General features: G+C 41.4%; 3 protein-coding genes and 1 non-coding gene across 5 annotated transcripts; 1 reads left to right on the forward strand and 3 right to left on the reverse strand.

The window, feature by feature from the left end:
• Nucleotides 1–23: 23 nt before the first annotated feature.
• On the reverse strand, nucleotides 24–2367 carry tectb (tectorin beta). The gene is made up of 11 exons (XM_068306077.1): nucleotides 2291–2367; nucleotides 2113–2188; nucleotides 1847–2037; nucleotides 1605–1756; nucleotides 1424–1496; nucleotides 1114–1217; nucleotides 922–1005; nucleotides 678–840; nucleotides 501–579; nucleotides 357–389; nucleotides 24–147 (listed from the first exon to the last, which is right to left on the reverse strand). The coding sequence occupies exons 2-11, from the start codon at nucleotides 2177–2179 to the stop codon at nucleotides 74–76; spliced, it is 1020 nt and encodes a 339-aa protein (XP_068162178.1). The 5' UTR covers nucleotides 2180–2188; nucleotides 2291–2367; the 3' UTR covers nucleotides 24–73.
• A 2265-nt stretch (nucleotides 2368–4632) lies between these two features.
• LOC137588059 (dickkopf-related protein 3-like) lies at nucleotides 4633–5539 on the reverse strand. Its single transcript, XM_068304809.1, has 3 exons — nucleotides 5387–5539; nucleotides 4955–5129; nucleotides 4633–4838 (listed from the first exon to the last, which is right to left on the reverse strand). Exons 1-3 carry the CDS (start codon nucleotides 5537–5539, stop codon nucleotides 4633–4635), a joined length of 534 nt encoding a protein of 177 aa, XP_068160910.1.
• A 4314-nt stretch (nucleotides 5540–9853) lies between these two features.
• LOC137588787 (plexin domain-containing protein 1-like) lies at nucleotides 9854–21037 on the forward strand. 2 transcript variants are annotated; one of them, XM_068306064.1, is made up of 14 exons: nucleotides 9854–9959; nucleotides 10073–10388; nucleotides 14965–15137; nucleotides 16641–16781; nucleotides 16904–16973; nucleotides 17429–17551; nucleotides 17639–17757; nucleotides 17877–17976; nucleotides 18794–18889; nucleotides 18978–19059; nucleotides 19134–19194; nucleotides 19277–19400; nucleotides 20304–20461; nucleotides 20548–21037. In XM_068306064.1, the coding sequence occupies exons 2-14, from the start codon at nucleotides 10313–10315 to the stop codon at nucleotides 20671–20673; spliced, it is 1449 nt and encodes a 482-aa protein (XP_068162165.1). In that variant the 5' UTR covers nucleotides 9854–9959; nucleotides 10073–10312; the 3' UTR covers nucleotides 20674–21037. The 2 variants fall into 2 exon arrangements, with proteins under 2 accessions (XP_068162165.1, XP_068162164.1); XM_068306063.1 differs by having other exon boundaries at nucleotides 9876–9990.
• Nucleotides 21038–21928: 891 nt separating this feature from the next.
• Nucleotides 21929–22000, reverse strand: trnac-gca (transfer RNA cysteine (anticodon GCA)). Its single transcript has one exon. It is a non-coding gene; the product is annotated as a tRNA-Cys (tRNA).
• Between the last annotated feature and the right edge of the window lie 3078 nt (nucleotides 22001–25078).

Here is a 25078-nt window from a genome sequence, read left to right on the forward strand (position 1 = left end):
CCTGGGTGGCGGTCCTGTTTTGTGTGCTTTTATATGGATGATTAGTGTTAAATTGAAACTAAAATAAAATAATCTAATTTCTCAATGCCTTAACTAAATCCCAAAATATATTTATTATGACCACCAGCACAATGAGTAGAGATGTTCCTGGGGGGAAGGGGGGGGGGACAAAGAAAAGGCAGTGGATCAATGTTTAATGAAAAACAAACAAGATGAGCATCAAACCAGGTCTGTTCAAATGGTCTGTGGATGATTTGTGATTATCTTGGTATTTCTAAGTATTTCTAAAGTTCTGGCTGCTGCCCTTGAAATTTCAATCAAATATTTCAGTCACGGTTATCGCCGCATTTATTTACCTTTTACGTGTGCGCTATTGGAGGATTCATTTCCTGTAAAGATACACATGATTGGGATCCAAAAGAAACACTTTTGAATGCCTGAGTTTATCTTTACTTGGAGTGTATACATATACATAAACACACACACACTCACACACATACCTTTCAAGACAAACTGAGCAGTGAGGATCCCCCCACTTGGTCCTGCCTCTGATACCACAGCTCTACGGGAGCAGGGGGGCTGGGGGTGTGTATATATTGTTTCAGTAATTTACACACAATTATCCCACATAATGACGATAAAATTTACACGTCTGCTGAAATAAGTGTTGAACTCACCGGTTGGCAGTTGAGCTTCTCTCCATCACAAACCTGGACCTCGCAGTGAAGCCACACCGTGGAAACCTTCTCCAGCCACTGGAAGCGGAAAGAGTTGAACTTAAACATGGAGCGGCTGTCTTTGGCGTTCTCGAAAATAACCACGGTTTTGTCAGCAGAGCAGCTGTAGGAAGGAAAAATAGTGTTTTTTATCATCAGTGCAACCATTTGCATTTCTCCCAGCTGAACATTTGTTATAGAGTACCTGTTAATGATGAGACTCCACCTTTTCTTGTCGGTTGCATAAGGACTGGGAGTGGCCCAGCAGTTGTTTATAACAACTTTGAATCTGAGCCACAGCAAATAAATAAAAAAGATTGGTGGGAAATTCAGTCGCTTCCACTGGGAGGTGGGATATATTCAAATAAATGTAAAAATTGGAAATATTTTAACACACCTGCTACTCAGACCTTTTGCCTCGATGCCGATGAAAACCTCAGAGCCGATCTCGAAAGTGTCGATCACATAAGGCGCATCTTTCGCCTGCAGGAACTTTGAATTCTAATACAAAACATAATTTCTTTTATTCTTTAAAATGCTCCCATTTTAAAGCAAATTTTATTTGCTGTCCTTCAAATGAAAGAACTTTATATTTACTATTTCTTTTACTATACCTGTATCTGTCCATACAGCTATTCTGCTCTGGACTTAATTAATGTTGTGAAAGGCTTCCACTGGAGAAACTGAATCAGCAAGCGGCTACTCACCGTGAACGCATTCATAGACAACTGTGATACAAATGTGCCTAAACTCCCGTTGTTGACAAAAACTGTTGCCACTCTGGAAAAAGCAAATGGTTTAGTAAAAACGCTGCAAGTCATTGGGTCAGAATGCACGCATCTCCAACACGATAGCTGTTGCTGCTACTCGTCCTGGATGGATGCTTACCTTTGGCTGAAGACTGCATTGTTTACCAGGTAGGCTGATCGGTAGGTGCAGCTGAAGGTGTAGTTGACCGGCTGGTTTCTGACCGTCAGTAAAGTATCATTGGACACAATTGAGTTGTAAAAGATGTACCTGGAATCTTTGCCAGGCACATACTGTGGAGAATAATGGACGCTAACATCACAAGAGTTGCTGCAGAGCTTTGTAAGCATTACTTTACATTTTATTAAACACCGGCGTCCCACCTCAGATTGAGTACCACAGTACGAGTGGTTTTTGGGTGTCAAGTCTGAGATGACGAAGCGGTAGTATCCCGGACTGTGTACCCCGTTGTAACAGACTCCTCCCAGGGACAGCTGCTCAATCTCCCAGCCATAAGGACACTCTGGGACGTTGGCAATGATGGTGTTGGGGAAGCACGACACCATAACATAGTCTGAAATACAACAACCATAGAAATTATTTTGTGACACCAACACTGAAGTACTAACTATGGGTAATTTAGTGTTACCTGCTTTTTGGGGAATGCATGTCCATGCCATAGGCAAAAACATTAATAATGCACTGACAGAAGCCATACTGGGAAACTGCAGAAAAAATTGTAACTCAGCAATGAGAGAATCTGTAAGGATAAAGCCTGAGCTAAAATTATGAATTTGTCCAAACCCCCCCCCCAAAAAAAAACTCACCTGTGGGGAAAAAGCATTGGTGTGTCAGAGGGGCATCGTGGCACTTCAACCTGTACCAGCTCCAGTGACTCTGCAACAACCGTCTCGGCAACTTGAGGTATTTTATAATGTCACAGTTGATGGTAATCGACTCTCTTCCTTTCTCTCATCACTTTTCCCCCTGGTAGGATTCATTTAAGAGCTCTATTGTAGCGCCGCTCACAAAAGCTCTCTGTGCTGCTCGGACATTGACTTTCAAATGACCAGAGCCTCATGGGGTTAGCACCCAGGGTGGTTCATAAATTACCTTTTCTAAAGATACAGAAAAATCTGTCAATTTACAGGGCGGACTAAATTCATAGAAATTTGCCTATATCATATAGAACTGTCACCTCATTGTGCTGGAAGAGTGCAACAGTTTTCACAACTTCAATTTCAAAAGCCGCTCACAAACTCACATGACGTAACGGGAATGACTGCCAAAACAAAAAAAGGAAAAGAGGACGGACTCTTTGAGGAGATTCATTGTCTCCAGTTCCCTCTTACAGTTTATCAAAAGTCTTCTGACCTTGAACATGTCTTATTCTACTTAAAAGAGACACCTGAGATATTGGGAAGTACTTTTGGCTTGGCTTGGCATCAAGTCTTGGAAGCAAGAAGTCATTTTATATATGAGACATTTTTAAATTTTAATTCCAAAATTTCACTTATTTTCAGGTGTTAATGCATGCAGTCGGACAGAGTAAGGCTCCTTATTTCCACCATTGTCTATTCTTTATGCTAAGCTAACACTGTGCTTGCTGTAGTCTTATTTAAAGAACGGCCCAGAGAGTGGTATCAATACTATATCCATGAAAGTTGGCCTTCGGGCCAAAGAGGTCAAAAGTCAAGAAATAGAAAAGCATTTAAGGAGCTGGGTAGGGCAAACATACATGCATGGATCCCTACAAAATGTGATTTCAGATCAGATAAGAGCTGGCATACACTGGTATATTGTGTCCAGAAGGGGAGATGATGGACCTCTGTTCTGAAGCATTCAGATATATAAGGTTTCTCTGAGTCTTATCTATCACCTTTGTCTCATCGACTTTTATAGATGTGTGAAACACGTTCTCAACACGGCATTGATGCCAAATCTGAAACATTAAAAACGATGCTTATGCAGCCAAAAATGTAAAAAAAAAAATCTGTCTTTAACATGAAGCTTCATTTGGACAATCAGGACTCTTTGCGGAGACTCAATGATGAGAGGTGTAAAACGATAGCAAAGAAGAAGGAGACTAATGTCCCAAACAGAACAATTCCAGTCACCCATGGATGGAAGGGGCAAACCGCAGAAGATTAGCATCTGAATGGAGTGAAAGGGAATTTGTAATAGCCCAAGGAAGATACCAATCTCAGAACGGGCCAGGGGACAGCTAGCGTTACAACATCTGGTGATGCTCACAGTCGAGGGCCACGGGTTTCCTCTGCATTATGCAACCTTGAATGCAATCCAAGAAACGTGTTCAGGGGAGACAGTGTGCATGTGACTAGACGCTGTTGATGCATTAACTAAAGTCTGTTTTTTGTGAATGAATCATTTATGTCATTTACAGGTAAAATATCGTCTGAAAATGGGAGCTTTTTCCAAACTTTTTCAGAATTTATTGATAAATGGGGTCACAATGTGCACGTGTTCAAAAAGGCAAAAGGAGTCCAAATAATATCTGGTTTATGTGCATTTACTATATTATTAAAAAGGAAAAGGATTTGCAGAACCTTTCAGAAAATAATATTTTTTATTCACCATAATTAAGGGGTTCTAAACATTTTTAGATGTACTCAAAATTAGCTGAACACAAAGGAATATACACTGTATGAGGTGTAATGGTACTGTTGATCTCAGCTGCATACAGTAGTGCTTTTGTCACAATTCAATGAACGGAAAAAAAAAAATTAAAATACTTCCTAATAACAGCATATAGTAATACATCATATTTGACAGGGCATATCATACAATCATGTACAACTTATTTACATAATAAATAGCTTTAAAGTCGATACTGTCGTCAAGGTTTGGGCTCTTGGCAGGTCCAGCTTGTTCTTTCTGGGTGGTAAATAAAATCTCGCCTGGAAGGAAAACACACTGGGATTAGGTTACATGAGGTCAGCAGGTTCACCTCCCTACCTACCTGTCTGGACATAAGTCACTCATGTTCACTTCTTATTTGCATAAAATTAGTGCTAACTACCAGCTACTGCTTTAAACTGAATAACTATATGAGAAAAAAGTTAATTTTGCATCACTTTTATCAAATTCTTGCTCACCCATTCTTGTCTTATTGTGAGTGGATTAATTTACACGGTTTTAAGTGATGTACTCACTCTCTGCGGCGTAGTGCCCCATTTTCACGACAAAGCAGCCCCTCATCGCACGGACAAATCTGGTTTATGCTGAACGCCAGGCCGCCGTCAGGAACATAGCAGCTCTCGCCGTGGATCAGACGCCTCTTACACACCTGCTCACCGTGGTGTCGGGCACAGCACATGGATGCCTCGCAATCCCTGTCGAATTTACATCTGGCACCTGAATGAAGGAAAGAATATTCCAGGTTCAGGTGTTCCCTTTGCTTTTTTGAAATAAAAAGTTTTAAAAAAGGTAGAGGAAACAGGACTTTAATCTGTCCACTGTTGCATGCTTACCCTCTTGCCCGTTGGGAATGCTGCGGTGGCACTTCCCAAACATGCAGTTGAGTCCGCGGACACACTGGGCATCCCTCCGGCAGTAGTGGCCCTCCCCTCTCAACGGAACACAGAGACCAAAGTGTCGATCGCAGGAGAACCCCCGCCCACAGGCTCTGTCATGGTCACACACAGCCTGGAATAAAGAGGACCAATTTTAAATTTAAATGAAAACTTCTCTCTTTTTTTTAGCCCCCAAACAACGTCCTCTGTCACTGTAACTTCTGAACATGGAGACTAAATTAGAGCAACTTAACAGATTAACAAATTTTTTCACATGCATGTGAGAAAAGTTACAGTGACCAGAGTGCAGCTATTCCCATGTTCTATGTACCGATGATTAAACTAAAGTTAATCCAAGCGAAGCAGCACATGATCCAAGAGTGTTCTTACCGTGATAGCTCTGGCTGCAGGAGGGCTTTCTCTAAGTGCTTTTGCTCCTTCTTTTGGAGGGTTGTGGGGCATGTTGAGCATCCAGGCCCAAATATGAGCTTCAACCCGGGAGAAGCAGAGACACAGGCAGAACATCCACAGATTCCCCAACATTTCCACAGATTGCAGCAATTAAGTTAAAAAGTTATGAATTGTACTGTAAATGGCCGCGGCGAAGAGAACAATATTAAACGGTGTCTCCAACTAAATAAGAATCAAAACCTTAAAAGTGCTGGTAAACATAAAGATAAAGAGGACTGCAGGGATCCATTCAGTGACAGTGGCTGCCTCCTCTTCCAGAATGACTTTTATAGGTTGCTGTGGCCCGGCTTCCCCCCAGCAGGCTGTTTGTCCAAGCAACAAGGTAGGAGGAGACAATCAGTTGTTAATGGATTAACTAAATTGCCCAGGTTACCCCCTACAGCCAGAAAATAGTGGCAAAATGACCAGTCGTGGAGCAGGGGGACCGAGGAGATAGAGGGGAGTTGGGGTCTGGGGGGGAGACGAGCACCACCTCTGTGGGTTATCTCTGCCAGACAAAACAAATGAGGAGGACAAAGGCAGACAAAATGCCTGACATGTTTCACTACTCGCTGACTGACAGGTAAAGCATCTGCGGCCCCCCTCCAAAAAAAAAAAACTGGACAAACACTCGTCACCCCGACCTCGACTGCCCCGTTGGCCCCTACCCTATGCCACATCAGACCCCATGCTGAGAGCAATTTGCAGAAGCGCACCCTGCAGACGACCCCCTGATCTCATTAAATGTAATTACCATCAGGGGGGGGGGGGGGGGTTGCTCAAGGGGAACAAAAAAACATCTTTCAATTTGTATTCGTCAAAATGGGAACTTTTTGGCATATTATACTAATATAGACACGTTTATAACTTCCTATTTTTATTATTATATTTAGCAATATTGATTTTGATTTTGATTTGAAGAGACCGTTCAAAACGAGTCTCGTCGTAAAAACCCTTTGGTATAATTTACGTTGCAATCTGAATTAACTGAATTGAATGTGTAGCTGAGTCATCGTTTCTCAACATCATACCCCTTCTGGTTCCACTGCTGCGCTGCGTAACGGCACATTTGAATGATTTCAGAAATAACTTCTGTTTTTGACATGCCTGGTTAGCTTTACACAACATTTACATCCATTGCTTTATTAGAATTTCTCTCAGACTTGGATGACTGGATAGCCATCAGTAATTTGCATATTCCTGGCAGCAGACAGCGCTGATCGGTAGTGTAGATACAGCAGCTCCAGGTTAGTTAAGACCTTATCAACGCAGACTAACACATACTAATGACATAATTGTTGGTCAATTAGCAGAAACAACAGCAGCATCGCAATCAGTTAGTGATAAGTAAATAGGTATTCGATCCCAGTTATGCAACTATCAGCGGTTTATCTGTCAGTGTTATTCTTGTACAATGAAGCTTTCGCTTCAACTTCCCATTGAGGCAGTTTGTATGTCTTCCCAGAAGTGTGCTTTGTGACTTCAACACTCCCTGTGTTGTATACCACACTCCCTCATGCATGTGTTCTTGTTCTACATTAGTTCTGACTGAGGGATACCCCCCACCACCCTTTATTTACCCAATGCCAACAGCAGATGACTGTCTCCAAACACTCCTTAACATGCTCCCCCACTGTTGACTCCGCTAATGACGCTCGTAATGAATGTGCTCACTGTCGCAATCAACATTGCCATAGGTCTTGCAATTAAGGACTAACAAAAACAATGGGCTGGGTGATTTTTGTCCATTGTAATGGACCTTGACCCCCACAGGGATCTCTGAATGGTGGAAGGGCAGAGGAATCTGCCTTCCCACCACCCAAAAAAAACAAAACAAAACACAAGTTTGGAGGAGAAATGGATGGATGAGTGTCAATGAGTCACACCGAGTGAACATGTATTCTGGGAATTGGAAAAAACAGGAGGTACATGTTGTTTCTTTAGGATTTAAAATCGAGTGTCGGTATTATTCTGCTCAATGAAATACACTCAGGGGTGTTATTTTTCTCAGATTGAAGACAGGAAGTCATCAAGTTAATGAACTGATATACACAAGGGAGGATAAAAGTATTTTGATGGAATTGGGTTTGACGGCCTCAACACATGGTATTAATGGTCGGGCCTTACCGTCATCACAGTGCAGCTTTTTTCATTGGTTGTTGGTGAGCGAAAGTAAATTGGTGGTAAAAACTGAAAACATGTAGGAATAGAACTATAGTCAAGAAGACAGTATTGATGCAGCTACCTATATCTACAGTAATATGTGTTCAAGAGCATTTGGGGTTGATATCGCAATGAAAGAACTGAAGGGAGGACATGCAACTAATGACATAACATGACATGACATGCAAGTTTTCAGTAGTAGCAATAATCCCATTTCAATGGGATTATTAACCTGCTCACATTTGTGTTTTTATGATTATTTAGGTGTGGAAGTACTTGAAAATGAATATTGACTAATTAATTCAGGGACAAAATAAATTTGACATGTCTTCAGACATACGCACTCCATTTGTGCTGAGGAATAAATAATATCAGCTGTTTTCAGCTGGAACAAAGAGGAGGAGTGTGAGTCGATCTGTAATGGGAAACAGAACTATGTGTTCTTTTAGCCAAGTTTGAAATAAAAAGAGAAGAAAGTGGAGCGAGGGTCACTGGCGATCAATATAGAAGTCAGACATTCTCCATTATTACCTTTTTATGATAACTTAAAAGAGCCAAAAAAGCACATACAGTAAAGAGGAGAGCAGAAATACTTGTTCTTGTTTTTTGTCTCTTTATTCCCGTCAGCTCCTTAGTGACTGACAATACTCTGGTGAAGCCAAAGATTCACCATTATGCTTCAGCGACACATTTCACCCGTGGACCGTCTCATTTGTTCAGGTTTTCTGTAGTGAGGCCTGGCTGGCTGTCAGTGGTTGAAGTAAATCAGAATGATGGTTTCATTAGACGATGTGTGTCGGATCCCACCGGTGTCACCTTTGTTCAGGAGGAACCGGTCCGGCTCTCCTTCCCTCAGGTCCAATCCTCTGATTTATGGAAGGGACTTTTTGGGCGTGCAAACTTCACTTCCTGTCCAAGACAGTTCTGTTTTCTAGTTCCTCATCATTATATTTCTTCATTCTTTATCCATTAATAACAGTTTAAGACTTTTACCAGGTCCTATACTCATTACTGTTACTCAGAATCACCATCATCATCATCATCATCACGGAAAGCCTCTCACAGCCTCTGGTGTGTGCAGAAGCTGATTCTTTCCTTACTTGACATCTGTAATAATCAGCATGTCGGAAAGTCGTGTCCTAACAAGATTGATTGTCATTTAAAAAAAACGTCAAGTAGCGGTTTTGTTCCCGGCAGTGAAATCATTTAGTTTGTGAGTCACAACATCAGAAAAAAATGTCTACATTCATGAGGAACCAAAAAAAAAAAAAAAACTGATCTACTGAGTCGTTTGGATCGCATCTAAACGGTTTTGTCGCAGTTTTGCAAACTATGCAACTTTGTTGAGAAAGGAAGAACAAAATGTTCCTTTAATCCTTTTTAATAGCGGCTTTTAATCGGTGCTGAGAAGTTAATATTCTGTCATCTTCCTTCCTCTCTGGGATGTTCATAATTAAAACCGTAGCAACAGCAAGCTACAAATGTTTACAGATATGGCTGGTTGCATCTTTTATGTTTCCTTTTTGTGAATAAATTCCAGCGTGACCAAAAACAACAGTGAACTGTGTGTGAAATCAGAGCAATCCAAAAAAGATCAGACATACACCATCCTGCTGTTGTAAACGCTCACTAGAGCACTAAATACGTATTAGGCAAAAATAGTTCTCAATGGAAGCAATGCTTACTCCTGTTTGGCTAATGTTGGTTCAAAAATGAGTGAGAAAGACATGCATATATATTTGTGTCAACAACACAAAACAAAGCATTCCTTCTTGTTTAGACGGAGATTTGACTGTTATATTTCTCCCTTCTTTTCGTGCTGCTAAAATTGAAGAATAAATGAGCAAATCTTTTTGAAATTAAACACATGTATTAATTAGGGAAGAGCCACACATCCCAGCCTAGATGAACATGATCACCTCTCCAGCATCCATGACATGACACAAAAACCAGTCTCTAAGAAGCTCTAAAAAAGGCAATATCTGCTTTTTTTACTTGGTTATTAGAATCAGAAAAACATGTTCTGAGCAAACCTGAATTCAATTATTAGGAAATTAAAATGGAAACTGAAGGAAAACAAAACCTGAGTATTTGTTTTATTAGTACATGTAATATTTCTTCAAAGAGACCACAAGGGATTATCTTCTCTAATGGCGACCATTTAAAAACATCACATTTGTTTTGGTTCAACGTCCCACATGGGGGAGACATGCTCCTCCCCAACACACTCCTTTCTATTTGGTTGTGACAGAAACCAAAAAAAATTTCACTTAAAGAGGATTTTCGATAGTACTGTGAGAGAAATAGAGAGTGAGGGAGAAAGAGAGAGAGAGGAGGAGGGAGTGAGCAGGTATATTCCATGGAACAGAATAAGATTTGGGGTAAAAGCAAAAAACATAACACCACACTATGCAACACATGTGTTCTCTGACTCTTTTTCTCACTGTGGATCCATCATCCCAGAAGTTCCTCTGAGAGCCAAAGACGGACTTGTGTGGCAAGACGAGGGAGGAAAAAGCAGCCGACCTCTCCTGAGGTACTGAAACGGCAGCTGTGTGGGAGAGCAGAGGCGTTACGACAGGGGAGCGGAGGAGTGAGGAGCCCTCTGGTCTCCTGCAGGAGTGAGACGGGATACAGGGAGACAAAAGGAGAAGAGAGGAGCGCTGAGGAAGTTGAGGAAGGAGGGAGCAGAGTCGGGCAGACATGGGGCTTTGTGCTGTTCTCCTCATCTGTCTCTCCCAGGCTGAGCTGGTGAGGGTCTGGGCTGAAGTGCATGAAGGTATGTCCTCACACAGGTATTGATTGAAAGCTTTTGGTTTCCAAATATCTGAAATCAGGTTGCAGGAACTTTTATCTGATCTAGAATGCCTCCATTTGTGGCAAGAACAACAGATTAAATTTGTTTTGGAGAGAATTTTGAGGAAGAATTTACATCTACCAGCCACTTGAAATGGATTTTCCTCATATATCACTCAAAAACCTCAGCACTTTCTGTTTGAAAAACTAAACATTTGGTGTGCAGTTGCCTGATAAATACAAGGATGTGGTTTGAAATCCTCATAAATAACTCAGAAATGGTTGAGGTTCACCACTGACTTCAATAACAAGAGGTGCGTTAGCAGCAAGAGATATTTTTAAAAGAAAGCTTCATCTCAAGTCAAACTGCATCTAAACTTCTCACACGTCTCCTGTTTATGCTGTATCCTTCCCATGCATCTACATGTGTTCAAAATGTATGTATTTTTGTTCTCCTTGGAGAAAAATTATTTTTAGACAGCCCCCGTTCTTCCGTTGCTGCTCCTCCTCTGACAATCAGCGGTGCTCCAGTTTCTCTGGCCTCTCCTGTGGTCCCAGTTTTTCTGATCTGGGGGGCCTGGAGCTGCAGCGGACGCTCCGACTGACCAGGACAGACGGATCCCCGCTAGCATGAGACAATCTACAGTAAACTGTCCAAGCTCGCGCGCATCACTAAAGCATGTTTAAAAGATCAAGCTGTTCAAATTGACTGTCTGACCTCTGTTCAGACGGATAGCTTCAGCATAATCTCACCAGGAGGGGGAGCAAAGTGATGAAGCGATGGCTGCAGACTTTGTCACCTCTCATCTGAGGTGGAGTTAATTCTGTAGCAGCTACAAAGAAAATCCTGTGCATGGCTCGTTGGACTTCAGCAGATCTACTAATTCTAAAAAATTGCTGTTGTGATTGTAATTTTAGGAGAGAACCCACTGGAATTGTTTCTGCACCTTGTGTCTGTGTGGGTGTGAGTGTTTTGTAACAGGAACTGCTGTAGAAGTGGTTTTAAGGACTTTTCCAGGTGTTCTTCTGTCGTTGGCCAGATTTAGTCAACCTGCATAGCTGGAGAATCTCTTATGATGTGGTTAAAAAAAACTTTACGAATCAATACTCAAACTAGGCCAGGGGTTGGAAACAATTGATCTAAATGAGCTAAAAATGTCAGAACATCTATGTTTTTGCTTGAATCTATCAAGTTTGGCACCCAAGAGACTATTTTCAGCAATTTATTGTTTTACCCAGTGAATATATTTTGACAGGCCGGTATTGAGTTTCTGCGATGCCATTCATCTGGGACCTGAAACAGCCTAAAAAAAAAATCTCATTATGTAAACACAGCCTCCAAATATAAAGACAGCTTATTTATGGATTAACAGTCCTTGCTGTAAAATAATCTATTATGACAACTTAAAATACTGCTGGGAATGCATGTTAGCTGCATTAAAAATGGATTCCTAGGAGAAACAAAAGTCGATGACAACAAGCGAACATTAAATGTTTCCTAAACTCTAAACCTGATCCAGCTGTCTATGTTTTTCCTTTTCTTTTTTTGTTTTTTAATCGTTCCGTGTGCCAAAAACTGTGATTGTGTGTTATGGTTACTGATCTCTGACTGTAAAGTGCAAAATGACTCCTTCCCACGCCAAAAGCTCCAGGCTGGTGTTAACACGTTGCCCCCTTAAAATCCATCCCAACAAAAGCGCTGTGCCAAACTGCACTGACAAACACTGGCATTCACCGCAGTGATCTCGCTTCGTGATTCCTGTTCCGCTGCTAAATGTTTTACCACAAGACTGAAGGTGTTTAGCTAATCCCCTCTCATCCTGACGACAACATCTCCAGCAGCACAAAAACCTGAGGGCAATCGGGTCAGGGTTTTGTAGCGTAGGTAATACTTCCATCCTTCATGCCATCCGTGGATCCTGGATTCTGGTAAAACTTTGTGGTGTTGTTCATTCACTCAGAAAGAGATTATTTTCAGGGAAGATTTATTCTCCAACTCTGGACGTCCTCCAGGTGAACACACTGAAAGACCATTGAGTCGTTCCTCTCAGCTGGGGAATGTGGTTTGGTCTAGCGTGACTCCAATCGCTGTCTAGCCTTCTGAAACTGCATTCAAATGGCAAAAAATGTGACTTAATATTTCTTACATGCCTGTGATCATTATTAAGGAAATGATGGATCAGTAGTCTGAATTTTAAAGATATAAAAACAAGTAAAACTTCACCATGGAGGCCAGAGGAATGTTGCATTTTTCAGTGTTGAGTTAATGCATGTGGCATGAATGAACACAGTACTGTGTCCTAGTTTGATATAACTCCCAACACCCACTGGAGATGACTGCTGCAATGCAGGCTTGTCTGGGGGAAACTGATAGAGTGGACACTACTGGCGTTCAGGTGTTATCGCCCCAAAACAGCCCATTCATATTTGTTAATCGTGCAAAATAAGCCTGCAGGAGGAAATAATCCTGCTACTGCAAGATATATTGGATTAAACAGCAGGAAAATCTGACATTGTGCATGTGCACAGATGTAAATTGACATAATCCTTCCATGTCATCAGGAGTATTTGAAATATAGAGAACTGCCAGAATGATTTCTATGCATTTATTCAAGCAGATGAGGTAAAGTCTACCCCAACTGTGAAACCGCCGAACATTTACCATCAGATGTCATATTTGTCTTTTTAATCGTCACATTCTAAGGGGGTCTTCCAAATTTACCTGATCTTTTTCTGCTCCAGTTTGCACATTGCAGGATCCCGATCTGCGTGTGTCTGCCAGACCCGATGCCAAGAGGATAGTTAAACTGAAGCCCCGATGCAAACACCACATTTGAAATTACAAGCAATCATCCAGGAAAGACTATATTAACATTGTGAAATAGACACACATTGTATGCAGCAAGAACTCTCACAACAAATTGGATTTGGCTGAAGCTTAGTCCCTAGACTTCTTCCCCCCTGCCTCAGACCACTTCCTCCTCTCGTTCCTCCGCTATTGGTGCTTCCTCAGCTGTTTTCTGATGAGTAGTCCTGCCACTCTTCGTTTCCTTCTCCCTTTTACTTCCCAAATCTCCCTGTCATTCTTTTTTTTTTTTAGAGCCAAAGAAATTACATTTACAGTAATTCACTCCTTACGGATGACGTGGGCTCCGATGTCTTCCAACTTTCAGTGAAGTTAAAATAACATTTCCTGGTAATAAAATCTTGCATTATGTTACCGACCAGAGGCTGACACCCACTATAAGAGAGATAAGATGAGATAATCCTGTATTCGTCCCACAGTGGGGAAATTCACGCAATCATAGCAGCAGCATTCAGGGAGAGTGGAAGAATAGGTTGCCCGCTGTGTTGGACATTTAGAATTTAAATTGTACCTAAACTAACTTATAGTCACAATGAATCTTAAAAAAAAACAGGTTAAAGAACATGTCGATTAGCAAAATTAGGTGCCAGTAGGAAAAAGCCACGCTAAATGTTTCAAGTCTCTATGCTAAGCTAAGCTAATTGTGTATTTACCATACAATCATTGGAGCGCTATTCCTTTAATGGAAAACAACTAATCCATCATTGAGTGTTTTCTTTTTTCTTTTTTTTTAACATACAAAGTTTAAACTCATAACATCCCATAAGATAATAGATGTCATCTCACCCTTTCATGTTTGATTACTGAGGAAATAATCCTAAATCAAAGATGTGCAGACACAAAAACATTACGCACCCTTGGGACTGTCATCCCATTCCAAACACATTAATCTGCTGCTAACTGAATACACTTTTCTGGTTCCCTCCTTTCGCCCTGATTTTGGAAACTGCTTCTAGAAATATGTTCTTGTTCAGTCGTAAGAGTGTTAGAGAGGTCCAATACAATCTGAGGTCGGGGTTAACCCCGGCCTTAAACATGGAAAACATTGATTTAGGATATTAAAAACAAAGGATGAGTTTTCCCCCAATTGTTGCCACAAAGCTGTCAGCATGCTGCTGTTATTGAGGAATTAATTTCAACAGTCTAATCAAGAAATGTTTCCTTTATGACCAGTGAGTTCTACAAATCCTGCAATCTCGTTGATCAAAGATTTGCACAAAACAATGAGTCAAAGATCGGTTTAGCCTCCAAAAAGAAAAGAAGTTGATTCTTCGTGATGTAAACATTCATCTATGATCTGTTCAGGAAATGAGTCACTCAAATCACAAATGTAGGTGAATGGCATTGTGTGTGTGTGTGTGTGTGTGTGTGTGTGTGTGTGTGTGTGTATATCCATTTTCTGCATGTCGGTCTGTTAATGATCCAAATCATGCTAATAAATAAAAAGCAGATGTGACCACAAGGCTCAACAGCAGAACTACTTCTATTTCATGCAAACACATCATTTTACGAGATAATTCTGGAGCTCTTTTCACACATTCTGAAAATAAAAGCAGAATTGAATTGAAAGGTTTGTCATGTAGAATTTGGTGCTTTATTTATGGAGAAACAGAATGCCAGTAATCCTGCAGGATGTGTGTCCACACCGGACCATGTGTCTTGACCTCGTTCCACAATGCACGTCTTGTTCTAGATGCACTGAGGGGTACTCCCCTGCAGACAGATGTGGATCCGTCCGGGTTTCACAGGACCAGGAGGGACCAGCAGACTCCACACAGAAGCAGGGAAGCCCGTGAGAAACCGGCGGAAGGAGGACGAGGAGGACTTGATATCAATCCCCTGTCCGACAACACGACCCAAATAGTGGTGAGATCCAAACGACTGGTCCTTCGTCCCACCTGTCTAAGCTATGAAGTTTCTCTTCTTTCTTTTCCTGCTTTCCAATCTGCGAGCACCACAGTAGGTCTCAGATCTGTTGCATTGTTGGGTACCAAACTTAAACTTTGAGGATCTATGTTTCCATCAGTACAAAATTCCATCTCATGTCGAATCAACTTTCAATGTCTTGACCCATGGCAGCTGAACATTTTAATATATTTTTTACTATTATCCAACAACAACATCACACAGAACCAGTGAAGCTCTTTTTTCCAAAATTTCAAGCATGTAATTAAGCACAAAAATTTCAACCACGCAACCTCTGAATGAAAGTTTCCCTCTTTAACCAACCAATACTTGCTTTAATTGGTTTTATTGTTAACTCGCTGCAAACACAAAATAAATCTCAGCAAAACCGTCACGGCCAGTCTGTATGGGTTTTTTTTTTTGTGGTGAGGATATGATGAGGATCAGACGGCTGAATGTCCAGTTCTTCTTTTCTTTTCCTGTCAGATCTTGAATCTCGTGGGCTGCTGTGTGATTTGTGTGAAAAGCCCAGAGAGTCACCATCTGGATGTGATCTAGTCCACCTGTGATATTTAGCGCGTGAAGACCAGCCAGCGGAAGAACATATTTTTGACTTTACAGCCCACCATCATACATTTGCTCATCAATTGCCCTTCCAATCATCTTTTTTTTTTTTTATTCAGACAGTCAACCCTCCTCATTTTCATTTGTAAATCTGCAGATTTGTACTTCCTGTTTTTAACAGATTCTGTTCTAGTTCCTCTACTCACAAACGTTCAACGTATTCCTAAACTCTTGATTAGTAAATGTAAATTTAGTTGACCAACCCAACTCCTTGAATGAAAACGCCCTGGAGAGAAAATGTTCAGCACAGATGAAGCGGGATTATAATTTCCAAGACCCTTTACTTTCATTCTTACGGGAGTTTTTTCATTCAATGAATCAGTCAGCTGTGGGGAAAAACTATGACTATTTCCTTCTCCTATTCCCACATCCTCCTCAAGATAACCCCAGCTGGTGTTGAGCAGCGGAGATGGGAGACCAGAAATGGGTCACTTGCTGTATATGGAGCATTCAGAGAGGCAGTGAGAGTGCTGCTTTTAACTGCTCTACTTTCCGAACCCATGTGAAACCCTGGAACCATCACTCTCTGTCACCTTGAACCGTGGCAGATGTTAATAATACCATCAAGAGCGGAGAAACCTGTATGTGCAAAGAAAGTGTATGGATGGATCTAGTTTCATTTTTAACCCTCTAAATGAAACTTTTATTATTATAAAACTGAAGTGTTTGCCCCAGATCCCATCCTCCACATGCCCAGAAATGAGTTCTTCTGCCCCTAATCAAGATAAAAATCTATTTATCTTGATCAGATCTGTCCTAATTGCTACCAACAGACTCTGTTTTTGCAAAATGATGCAAACATTGTTAATAATTTCATGAAAACTGCCCTCTTTTTCTCAGGACTCCCTGAAGTACTACAGATGGCAGAGTTTTGGTCCAACGGATAGACGGACTGAAGACTTGTGGGTGGATCTGAACGCCCTGCACCAGAGCCAAGTGCAGATCCACGGCATTCTGTCCAACGCTCACAGACAGGCAGCGGTGTGGCGAACGCACAAACACACACACACACACACACACACTCACAAAAACACACACACATACAAATACACAATTGCCATTTAATGCTTGGTTGTGCCTGATATGTTTTTCCTTTTCCACAGAGGGTAGCCCTTTCTTTTGATTTCCCGTATTATGGACATTACCTGAGACAAATTATCATAGCGACCGGTGGTGAGTTTACATCACTTGTTATCCACTTTGCTCCTCCAATCAGGAGACTGTGTACTCCAGGAGAACATTCATCCGTCCCTCGGGAAATATTCAAGCACATTAGGTTCTAATAAACCTGGTTGACAGTAAATGCCTTCAGTTTGCGTTGCTTAATTGCTCGCCGTACATGTCCTACATTGTTAACCCCCAGATACAGCGTGAGAAGATGTGGTTTTCAACAGAGCCTCAGTTCCAAAGAAATGCTAGGACACAAATGAACGTTCAGAAGATGGACTTGAAAACTCAAGTTCCCTTGCACATAAATTTGTTTGTTTTACAGACGTAAAACCAGTCACGATGTTTACAACTTGTAAACAAACTTCAATTAGGATCCGTCACCTTTTGAACAATGCCCAAAAATATTCAGGCTGTCATCTTTAACATTTGCAGTTTCTGTTCCCCTCCCCCTAACCCAGGGTTCATTTTCATGGGGGAGATCACTCATCGCATGCTGACTGCCACACAGTACGTTGCTCCCCTCATGGCAAACTTTGACCCCAGTTTCTCCAGAAACTCTACAATTAGGTACTCAGACAACGGTAAGGTGAAGCTCCACAGTCGAGTTGGTGTTGCGCGTTGCCTGGTTTCCTGTAATCAACCCCCCCCCCCACGTCTGCTCCGCTCAGGTAATCTGTTTGTGGTGGAGTGGGATAGCGTTCGGCTAAAGGACCGAGAGTCTGAAGGACCTTTCACCTTCCAGGCAGTCCTTCACAAGAATGGAACCATTATTTTCAACTACAGAGAGGTCTGTTTGATTTTACTTTTTTTTTTTTTTTGGACCACTTACAAATGTGGTTTATTTTATTTTGCAAAGAACAGAATTTTTCAGCTACGGTGCACACAAATACGGCTTTCATTTTTCAGGTTCCCATACCAGTGATGAGCATTAATTCCACCGAACATCCGGTTAAAGTGGGATTATCTGACGCTTTCATGGCATACCTTCTTGACTCCCAGTCCTCAGGTCAGTTTTAGAATATTTTTTACTGATTTCAAACTTTAGGAACAAGCATTGCTGCTACTAGGAAAAAGAGTTTTGTTCCTCTATTCTATTTCTTATTACATTTCTCTTGTCACTATTCATTTCCAAGGGAAAGTTCCAGTAAAAACATGTGGGCCACGTTTTCTTCCAGCATGCTATTGTCTGGCCAATCTTAATCTCAAATAACCTAACAACCATGATGAACCAGATTAGATCAGCGTTTGTGGCGTTAAACTTGACATGTATGTTAATTTTTACTAAACCTCAAGTTTAATTTCTGTTTATTTATACAAAATGATAGACAGAAAAGACTTAATTTTGGGGCTTCTCAACTCACAGACTGAATCAATTCCTCAGTGTGTTTTAATCCAGGACGGACTTCTCTGTCTCTGCTAGTTCGATGAGAAACAGGCTCTATGTCTGAGGTCAGACCAAACTGTGTCTGGATGCATTTCAAAAATCTTTTTAAACATTGAAAAACCTCAAATAAACAAGACTCACAAATGGTAGTATTTCACTATTTCTCATCTCAAGCATAAAATAGAACTTAATTTGTGTAAGGTATTGCGTAATTGGGCTATTGTCAGCTTCTCGTATGTAGGCTGGATTCTCATTTAAGCTCTGATTGGAGCTTTAAAACATACAAAAATATCTAAGAGCTTTTGATATAATGAACAAAGAAGATCAGAAACCCACAATGATTTTTTTTCTTGCTGTAGCCACAGTGATCGGTTTTGAAAAACACGGCACAGAAAAGAAAATTTTTCTAAAATACTAAGCTTCTATGTTTTTCTTGAAGGGGTCAAACACCGTACGATATATGAGTACCATCGTGTTGAGATTGACATCACCAGGATTGTTAATGGCTCAGCCTTTGAGATCACGCCTCTGCCCAGTGAGTATCCCGCCAAAGTGACCTTCAAACAACAGACTACTAGCCCATCACTCAAACTTCAGAACACTTGTGTTTCTGATTCCACCAGCTTGTCTTCAGCACACATCGTGCGATTCCTGCCTCACATCCAACTTGACAACCGGGTGCGGCTGGTGCAACACACTCCAACGGTAGAGTGACATTCAAAAAAGACTTATGACAAAGTCTTAAAACATCTTCTCATTTTGACCTGGCTGAGTTTCAGATGCTCCGACGGTATTGACCGACATAGACAAGAGTGGTTAGAGTATAACTGCCCTGAGGAGGTGAGCTTCATTCTCCTTTACACAACACATTTACGCTGCTGGGTCGTTCTTCCTTGGGTCATTCCTGTGGGCCTTCACTCAGGCTAAAGGCACATGTGAGGACTACAACCACGTACTACCGGAGGGATCGACCTTCTCCTTTAACAGCTCTTCCCCGAGTCCATCGCCTTCATCAGCAGTGCCCGATGAGCAGGCCGTCACTAGAGGTAGATTTCTCTAAAGCAAGGAATGTAGCGGGAAACACGCAAAAGTCTAAATAGAAGTCTGACAATTAGACTATCCTTAAAGAACTCATTGTAACAATTGTTTGATTTTGTTTGATCACTCCAGCCTAGTGACTCACCAAATATCACATTTATAGATGATTTAAAAAATACAGCTAGTCCTCAAGATACGAACATCTGACTTAAGAATCTTCAAAGATACAAAAAAAACCGTGTGCTGCCATATCCAACTAATGTAGTTACCCTTCCTGTCGCACCTCCCGCCCAGCAGCACCACCGCATACGTACATCTCCAACACTCATCTTCCCCATCTTGTTCTTGTACGTGTCTCCGTGAGCATTTCAGCACGTCACCGCAGAGCCACACAAAAGACAAACTCAACTATTCACACACATACTCACAACTACAGGCATTTTTGACATGACCACCTAAACATAACATGCAACATGGAACCCAGAGAGCAACAGCGATATCCACTGCACCACCATGCCACCCGCAATTATAGATTGAGATTAAATAAATAACGATTTACGAATAATTCAGCTTACAAACAACCTCTCGGAACCAGCAGGCCAGCAGGTGGCGACTTCAGACCGAAATCTATCAGAAGTCAAGAGAAGAATCCCTAGTTTTTAACGGAGTTATTAATTAGGTGCTCACTTCAGGTCTGATCATAAGACATTGTTGATTTTGGATCGGGATTGCAGGCAGATCAATTCAGAATAGAGGCAGTGCAACATTTTGGGTGTGCTCATTTCCACTTATACCTTCAAATGAAAGAGTTTAGAAAACTTGGTGACCCAAATGGAAGTGTCCGACGGTCTGACCTAAGTTCACAGTCTCTTCTGGAGCCACCAATGTATTTCTGCTTCCCTTCCTTTCAGATTTACAGACGGGTCCTCCAAACGCTAAGATAACAGAGAATACAGCTATCATTGCAGGGGTAGTGGCTGCATTAGTGCTGCTCGTGGCCCTGACCTTACTTGCTGTCTACTACATCAACACTCACCCGACAGTGGCTCCCCCATTTTACCTCATGCAGGTGAGAAAGCAGAGTCATACGTTCTGCAAAAATCAACTATTTGTATTGCTGTTTAAAGACATTTCATGTGCACACTGTTGTTCTAGCGACGAACCAACAACTACTGGCCGTCAATGAAGTTCCGCAACCAGGGCTGCCATTCAAGTTACGCTGAAGTGGAGCTTGGCGGTCATGAAAAAGAAGGTTTCATTGAAGCTGAGCAGTGCTTCTAAAAGTCCTGGACATCCAGGACTTGGAAGAAGAAAGGATACCACCTTGAGGATAACACGGGTATTACAAGAGAAAAGAATTGGATAAATGGGCAACCTGTCGACACAGAATATCCCCCACTCCACGGCTGGAGGCTGAACAGTTTTTACTGTAAAGGCTTTTGCCAGCTATCTTGGCGTCATTTGCTCTTTTCATCAAACAAGGCGCCTGTATGGAAATAATAAGACTCAGTGCACAGGGATGTCAGGGAATTAACTGTACTGCTAAAAAAATATAAGCCCCAACTAAACTATGTGTATTTTTGTTGTTTTTTTTTCCAGTTTATAAAGTTATTTTTGCTTCATTAAACTTACTTGTGACCAATGATTAGTTCATAATGTTATACTGTATCTCTCTCTGTGTGTGTGTGTGTGTGTGTGTGTGTGTGTGTGTGTGTGTGTGTGTGTGTGTGTGTGTGTGTGTGTGTGTGTGTGTGTGTGTGTGTGTGTGTGTGTGTGTGTGTGTGTGTGTAACTGATAGTTATTACAATGAATTTATTTGAAGAAGAGTTTGCATGAGATTTAAGTGCAGAACTTTTAATTTGTCAGGATGTTTCCGCTTGAATGTTTTCTAATTAAACCTGGTGGCTGGTGTTGACACTAATCTCATGCATGGTGAAAATTTGAAAACATATGTAAACAGACCATGTTTGACTACATGAAACCCGTAGGGTGAGTATCACCAAGGAAACCTGTTTCATTCCCATGCTGACATCTGATTACAATAATTAAGTACATGAGCTCTAAATGCAGTCATTGGTTAAAAGTTGTGTACCGGTAAACGTGACGTCACTATCTTTGACAAACAAGAGTTGATGACGTACTAAACAACACATGACATCTTTCCACCACTAGGTGGAGCCATATGACCACAACTAGTCAGCTGACCACATAATTGCACAATACAGAGACCTCAAACACATATCATGAGAAACATATCATGTCTTCTCATAACACAAGGCGCCTGGATGGAAATAATAAGACACACACAGTTACGTCTACTTGCCACACATGACATTTATTATTATTCTCCGCTAGAACAGAATCTGAACAGGCCAAACTGTTCTGAGGAAGGAGGAGGAAACACGTAGCGGCAGCGGTAACAATACGACTACAATGTATAATAAATCGATTGCGGAAACAAGATAAAAGCTAAATTTATACATAATTCCGTATAAAACAAAAAATAAACGATATAGGACGAAGTACAGAAAAAGAGAGGGGGCACCCGGATTTGAACCGGGGACCTCTTGATCTGCAGTCAAATGCTCTACCACTGAGCTATACCCCCGGCTACCAATGATGCGATACCGGTCATATTTAAATAATCCAGTATGACATTGCATTAGTGTTTACCTCACTGTTTCAAATGTAAAGCCTCTCTAATTACGACACACCGATGTTATTCAGCTAATGCTGTGAGGACTAAACGTACCCGGAAGACAGTGCTAGAAACTTTATCGACCACACTGAGACGGGCCAGCCAGTCAGCAGGTGTGCCGCGGAAGATCATCCTGATTGTTCTGTCTGTCATTAAGTCAAACAATTAAATCCTCTTCCAACAGAAGAAAACTACTCAATCTGACCTGGGTCCCCCCTCCCCAAAAAAAAAAAACATTCCGACCCAGATAAAATCCCTAACACCAGAAGAGGTCAGAAGAAAGCAAAACGTGTGAGCTCAATACATCACAATGAAATTAACTTACCTTTGGATTTCCGTTTACCGGGGAACCGAGCGCATCAAGTCCGCTTTGCCTGGTGTGGAGGGGAAATTATCCAACAGTGCCATGGTTCCAAGTAAACTTAAACACCATTTAGATACACACACCAGTCACTCCAGAACATAAAATTACAGATTTATTTTGTTCAACTGCGCCGACGCAGTATTTCCCATCACTTTCCCCTGTCTAGTATTTGCCTTGACTGGGTCAGGGGCCCATGCAGCACAGCTGGGGTCGGGAGGGGCCTGACTTTGCAGGAGCATGAATAAATAACTGAACTGAGACAAATTCATGGTCTGAAACAGCTTTGCTAAACTATCCTGGGCAACTAATCAATTTCAGCTCTTCTCCTTTTCTTTCCCCACAACACCCATGCGAGCTGGGCTTTTTAAGCATGACTACTATAAAGACTAATAAAAGAGAGACTTCAGTTCCTGCAAGATTATCAGCTTTGCGTTCAACAAAACAGGCCAGGGCTTCACACTGAATATTTAAATTGATATATTTTCATTTGAGTTCATAATTTTGACTTTTTGTGAAATGGTCTGCCATGTGATCTTGCTCAGGTTGGGAAACTCTGAACTAAGGAAACGTAAAACAAGGTTTTGAAAAGGCCTAAATGACATTGGAATTTACAATTTATGATTGGGTCACTTAAAAGAAAAATAAGGAACAAGCCTAAATTGAAAGAATTCCGGAACTTAAACATAAATAAACAAACCAAGAGAAAGATGAGGAGAAATCCACTTTTTCTAAGACTGAGTTTTATTTAAAGTGACAGAAAACTTTAGCAATCCACTGAAATTCTAGAGTACAATCGAATCATTATCAAATACTATTGGAGTTTGCTATTGCAAATCAGTTTAATACTTTATCAACACACTGAAAGCACACTTTCAGGCATTGATTACCAGGAGATGCACCAATGCCTGGACATTCTTAGGCCATTTCACCAGGTCACAACGGAGCCATATCACGACCTCACTGAGGTTTGTGATATGGGACAAGCAGGTCAGTTGAAGCAGATGATATACTTACAGTTCAGCACCAGCCACTTCTGTGTGGTTTCAAAAGCCCGAAACTTTGGTTCATTTTCCAGAAAAATCAGATGAACCCTGTGGAAGCTTCATGAGGCTTCAGCTGCACATCTCTGGTTGGCAGCTGCAAGACACGTTTTATCAATAAAACTGATCCATCCATCCATTCATCCATGCATTTGAAATGATACTGTGTGTTTATAAGGATGCACAAGATGGATGATCTTTCATTCATTCATTCATCTTCTTATGCGGCTCGCAGGATGGCTGCAGCCTATCCGACTAAAGGGTGAGAGGCAGTGGGACACTCTGGGCACGACGCCAGTGCATCGTGTGGATGATTATGTGCATCTGTAAAAACGTACCTGCTGAAAATTTTTAAAGCTAGACTTTAGGGTACACTGCTTTGTCACTAGTTTGGTACCTTCAACATCTAGAACAGGGGTCAGCAACCCAGATCTCCAGACCTGCATGTGGCTCTTTAGTGCCTCCTGAGTGGCTCACTGGAGATAAATCACAAAATGAAAAAATAATACTACAAAGAAGGCAAGTAGACAAGAGAACGGTAGCTGATGAGAACAGAGGATTCAAGAAAGAATGGACCGAATTGTTTGCTTTCATTGCCAATGTGTAAGGATTGCCTGCACGTTTGTGCAGTTGTATGTAAAAGCTGATGAGCCGCAAGAAGAAACGATCAAATTTATGCCACTGAAAAGCTAAACATGGGAGGATGATATCAGTGAGGCTGGGCTGAAGTGTTTAAATGACAAGGGAATAAACACCAACCACCTGATTTCAGTGGCTACAGATGGGGCCTCCAATATGAGAGGGTCACAAAGGGAGTTTGTGACTATGCTACAGAAAGCGTTGGATCCAAACCTGCTTGCATTTCACTGCATCCTGCACCAAGAACCACTGTGTGCACAAACATTCCCACCGGTGTGTATGGAGGTGATGAACCTCATCATTCAGATGGTTAACAAGATGCAAAAGCATTAAATAATCGTCAGTTCCGGGAATTGCTAGAAAAAGCACAAAGTATCATACAACAGAGTAGTCACATGGTGTCCTCTCCTGGATGTGCTGCTCGGAAAATAAACATTTCATCATAAATGCTCATTATGTATTTGTAATCTAAATTTTGACAGCAGTCTAACATAGTTAATACACAGCGTGTGTATTACAGCCTGTGTTGCCTTCATCTATCAAAAATCAAATCTGTGGCTCCCGACAGATTTGATTTTAGTTTTTTGTTTTTGTTTTGTTTTTTGGGTTGCCGACCCAAGATCTAGAAGGTTGGAAAACCGGAGCACCCGGAGCAAACCAAACCAGAATTTAGGCTATCACAGACTTACTTTTTAGGTTAGGGTCAGGTCTTTTTGATGTTGTTAGTAGTGGGCCCCACAGGCCTTGTTGAGCATCTCACCTTACCAGGCTTGGTTGCACTCGTGGTTGTGGCCTGGTTGTGGGCCTTGTTGTGAGTCTGGTTTTACGTGTCCTGTTGCTCACCATTCTTTGTGTAAAATGATCTCAAATGCCTCTGACATTTGAGATCAAAGAATAATTGAACATTTACTTGTGGATCAGAGCTGTTATCATAAGGGTTCTGTG

Source organism: Antennarius striatus, chromosome 21 (genome assembly GCF_040054535.1).
Source record: "Antennarius striatus isolate MH-2024 chromosome 21, ASM4005453v1, whole genome shotgun sequence".
Taxonomy (NCBI): Eukaryota; Metazoa; Chordata; class Actinopteri; order Lophiiformes; family Antennariidae; genus Antennarius; species Antennarius striatus.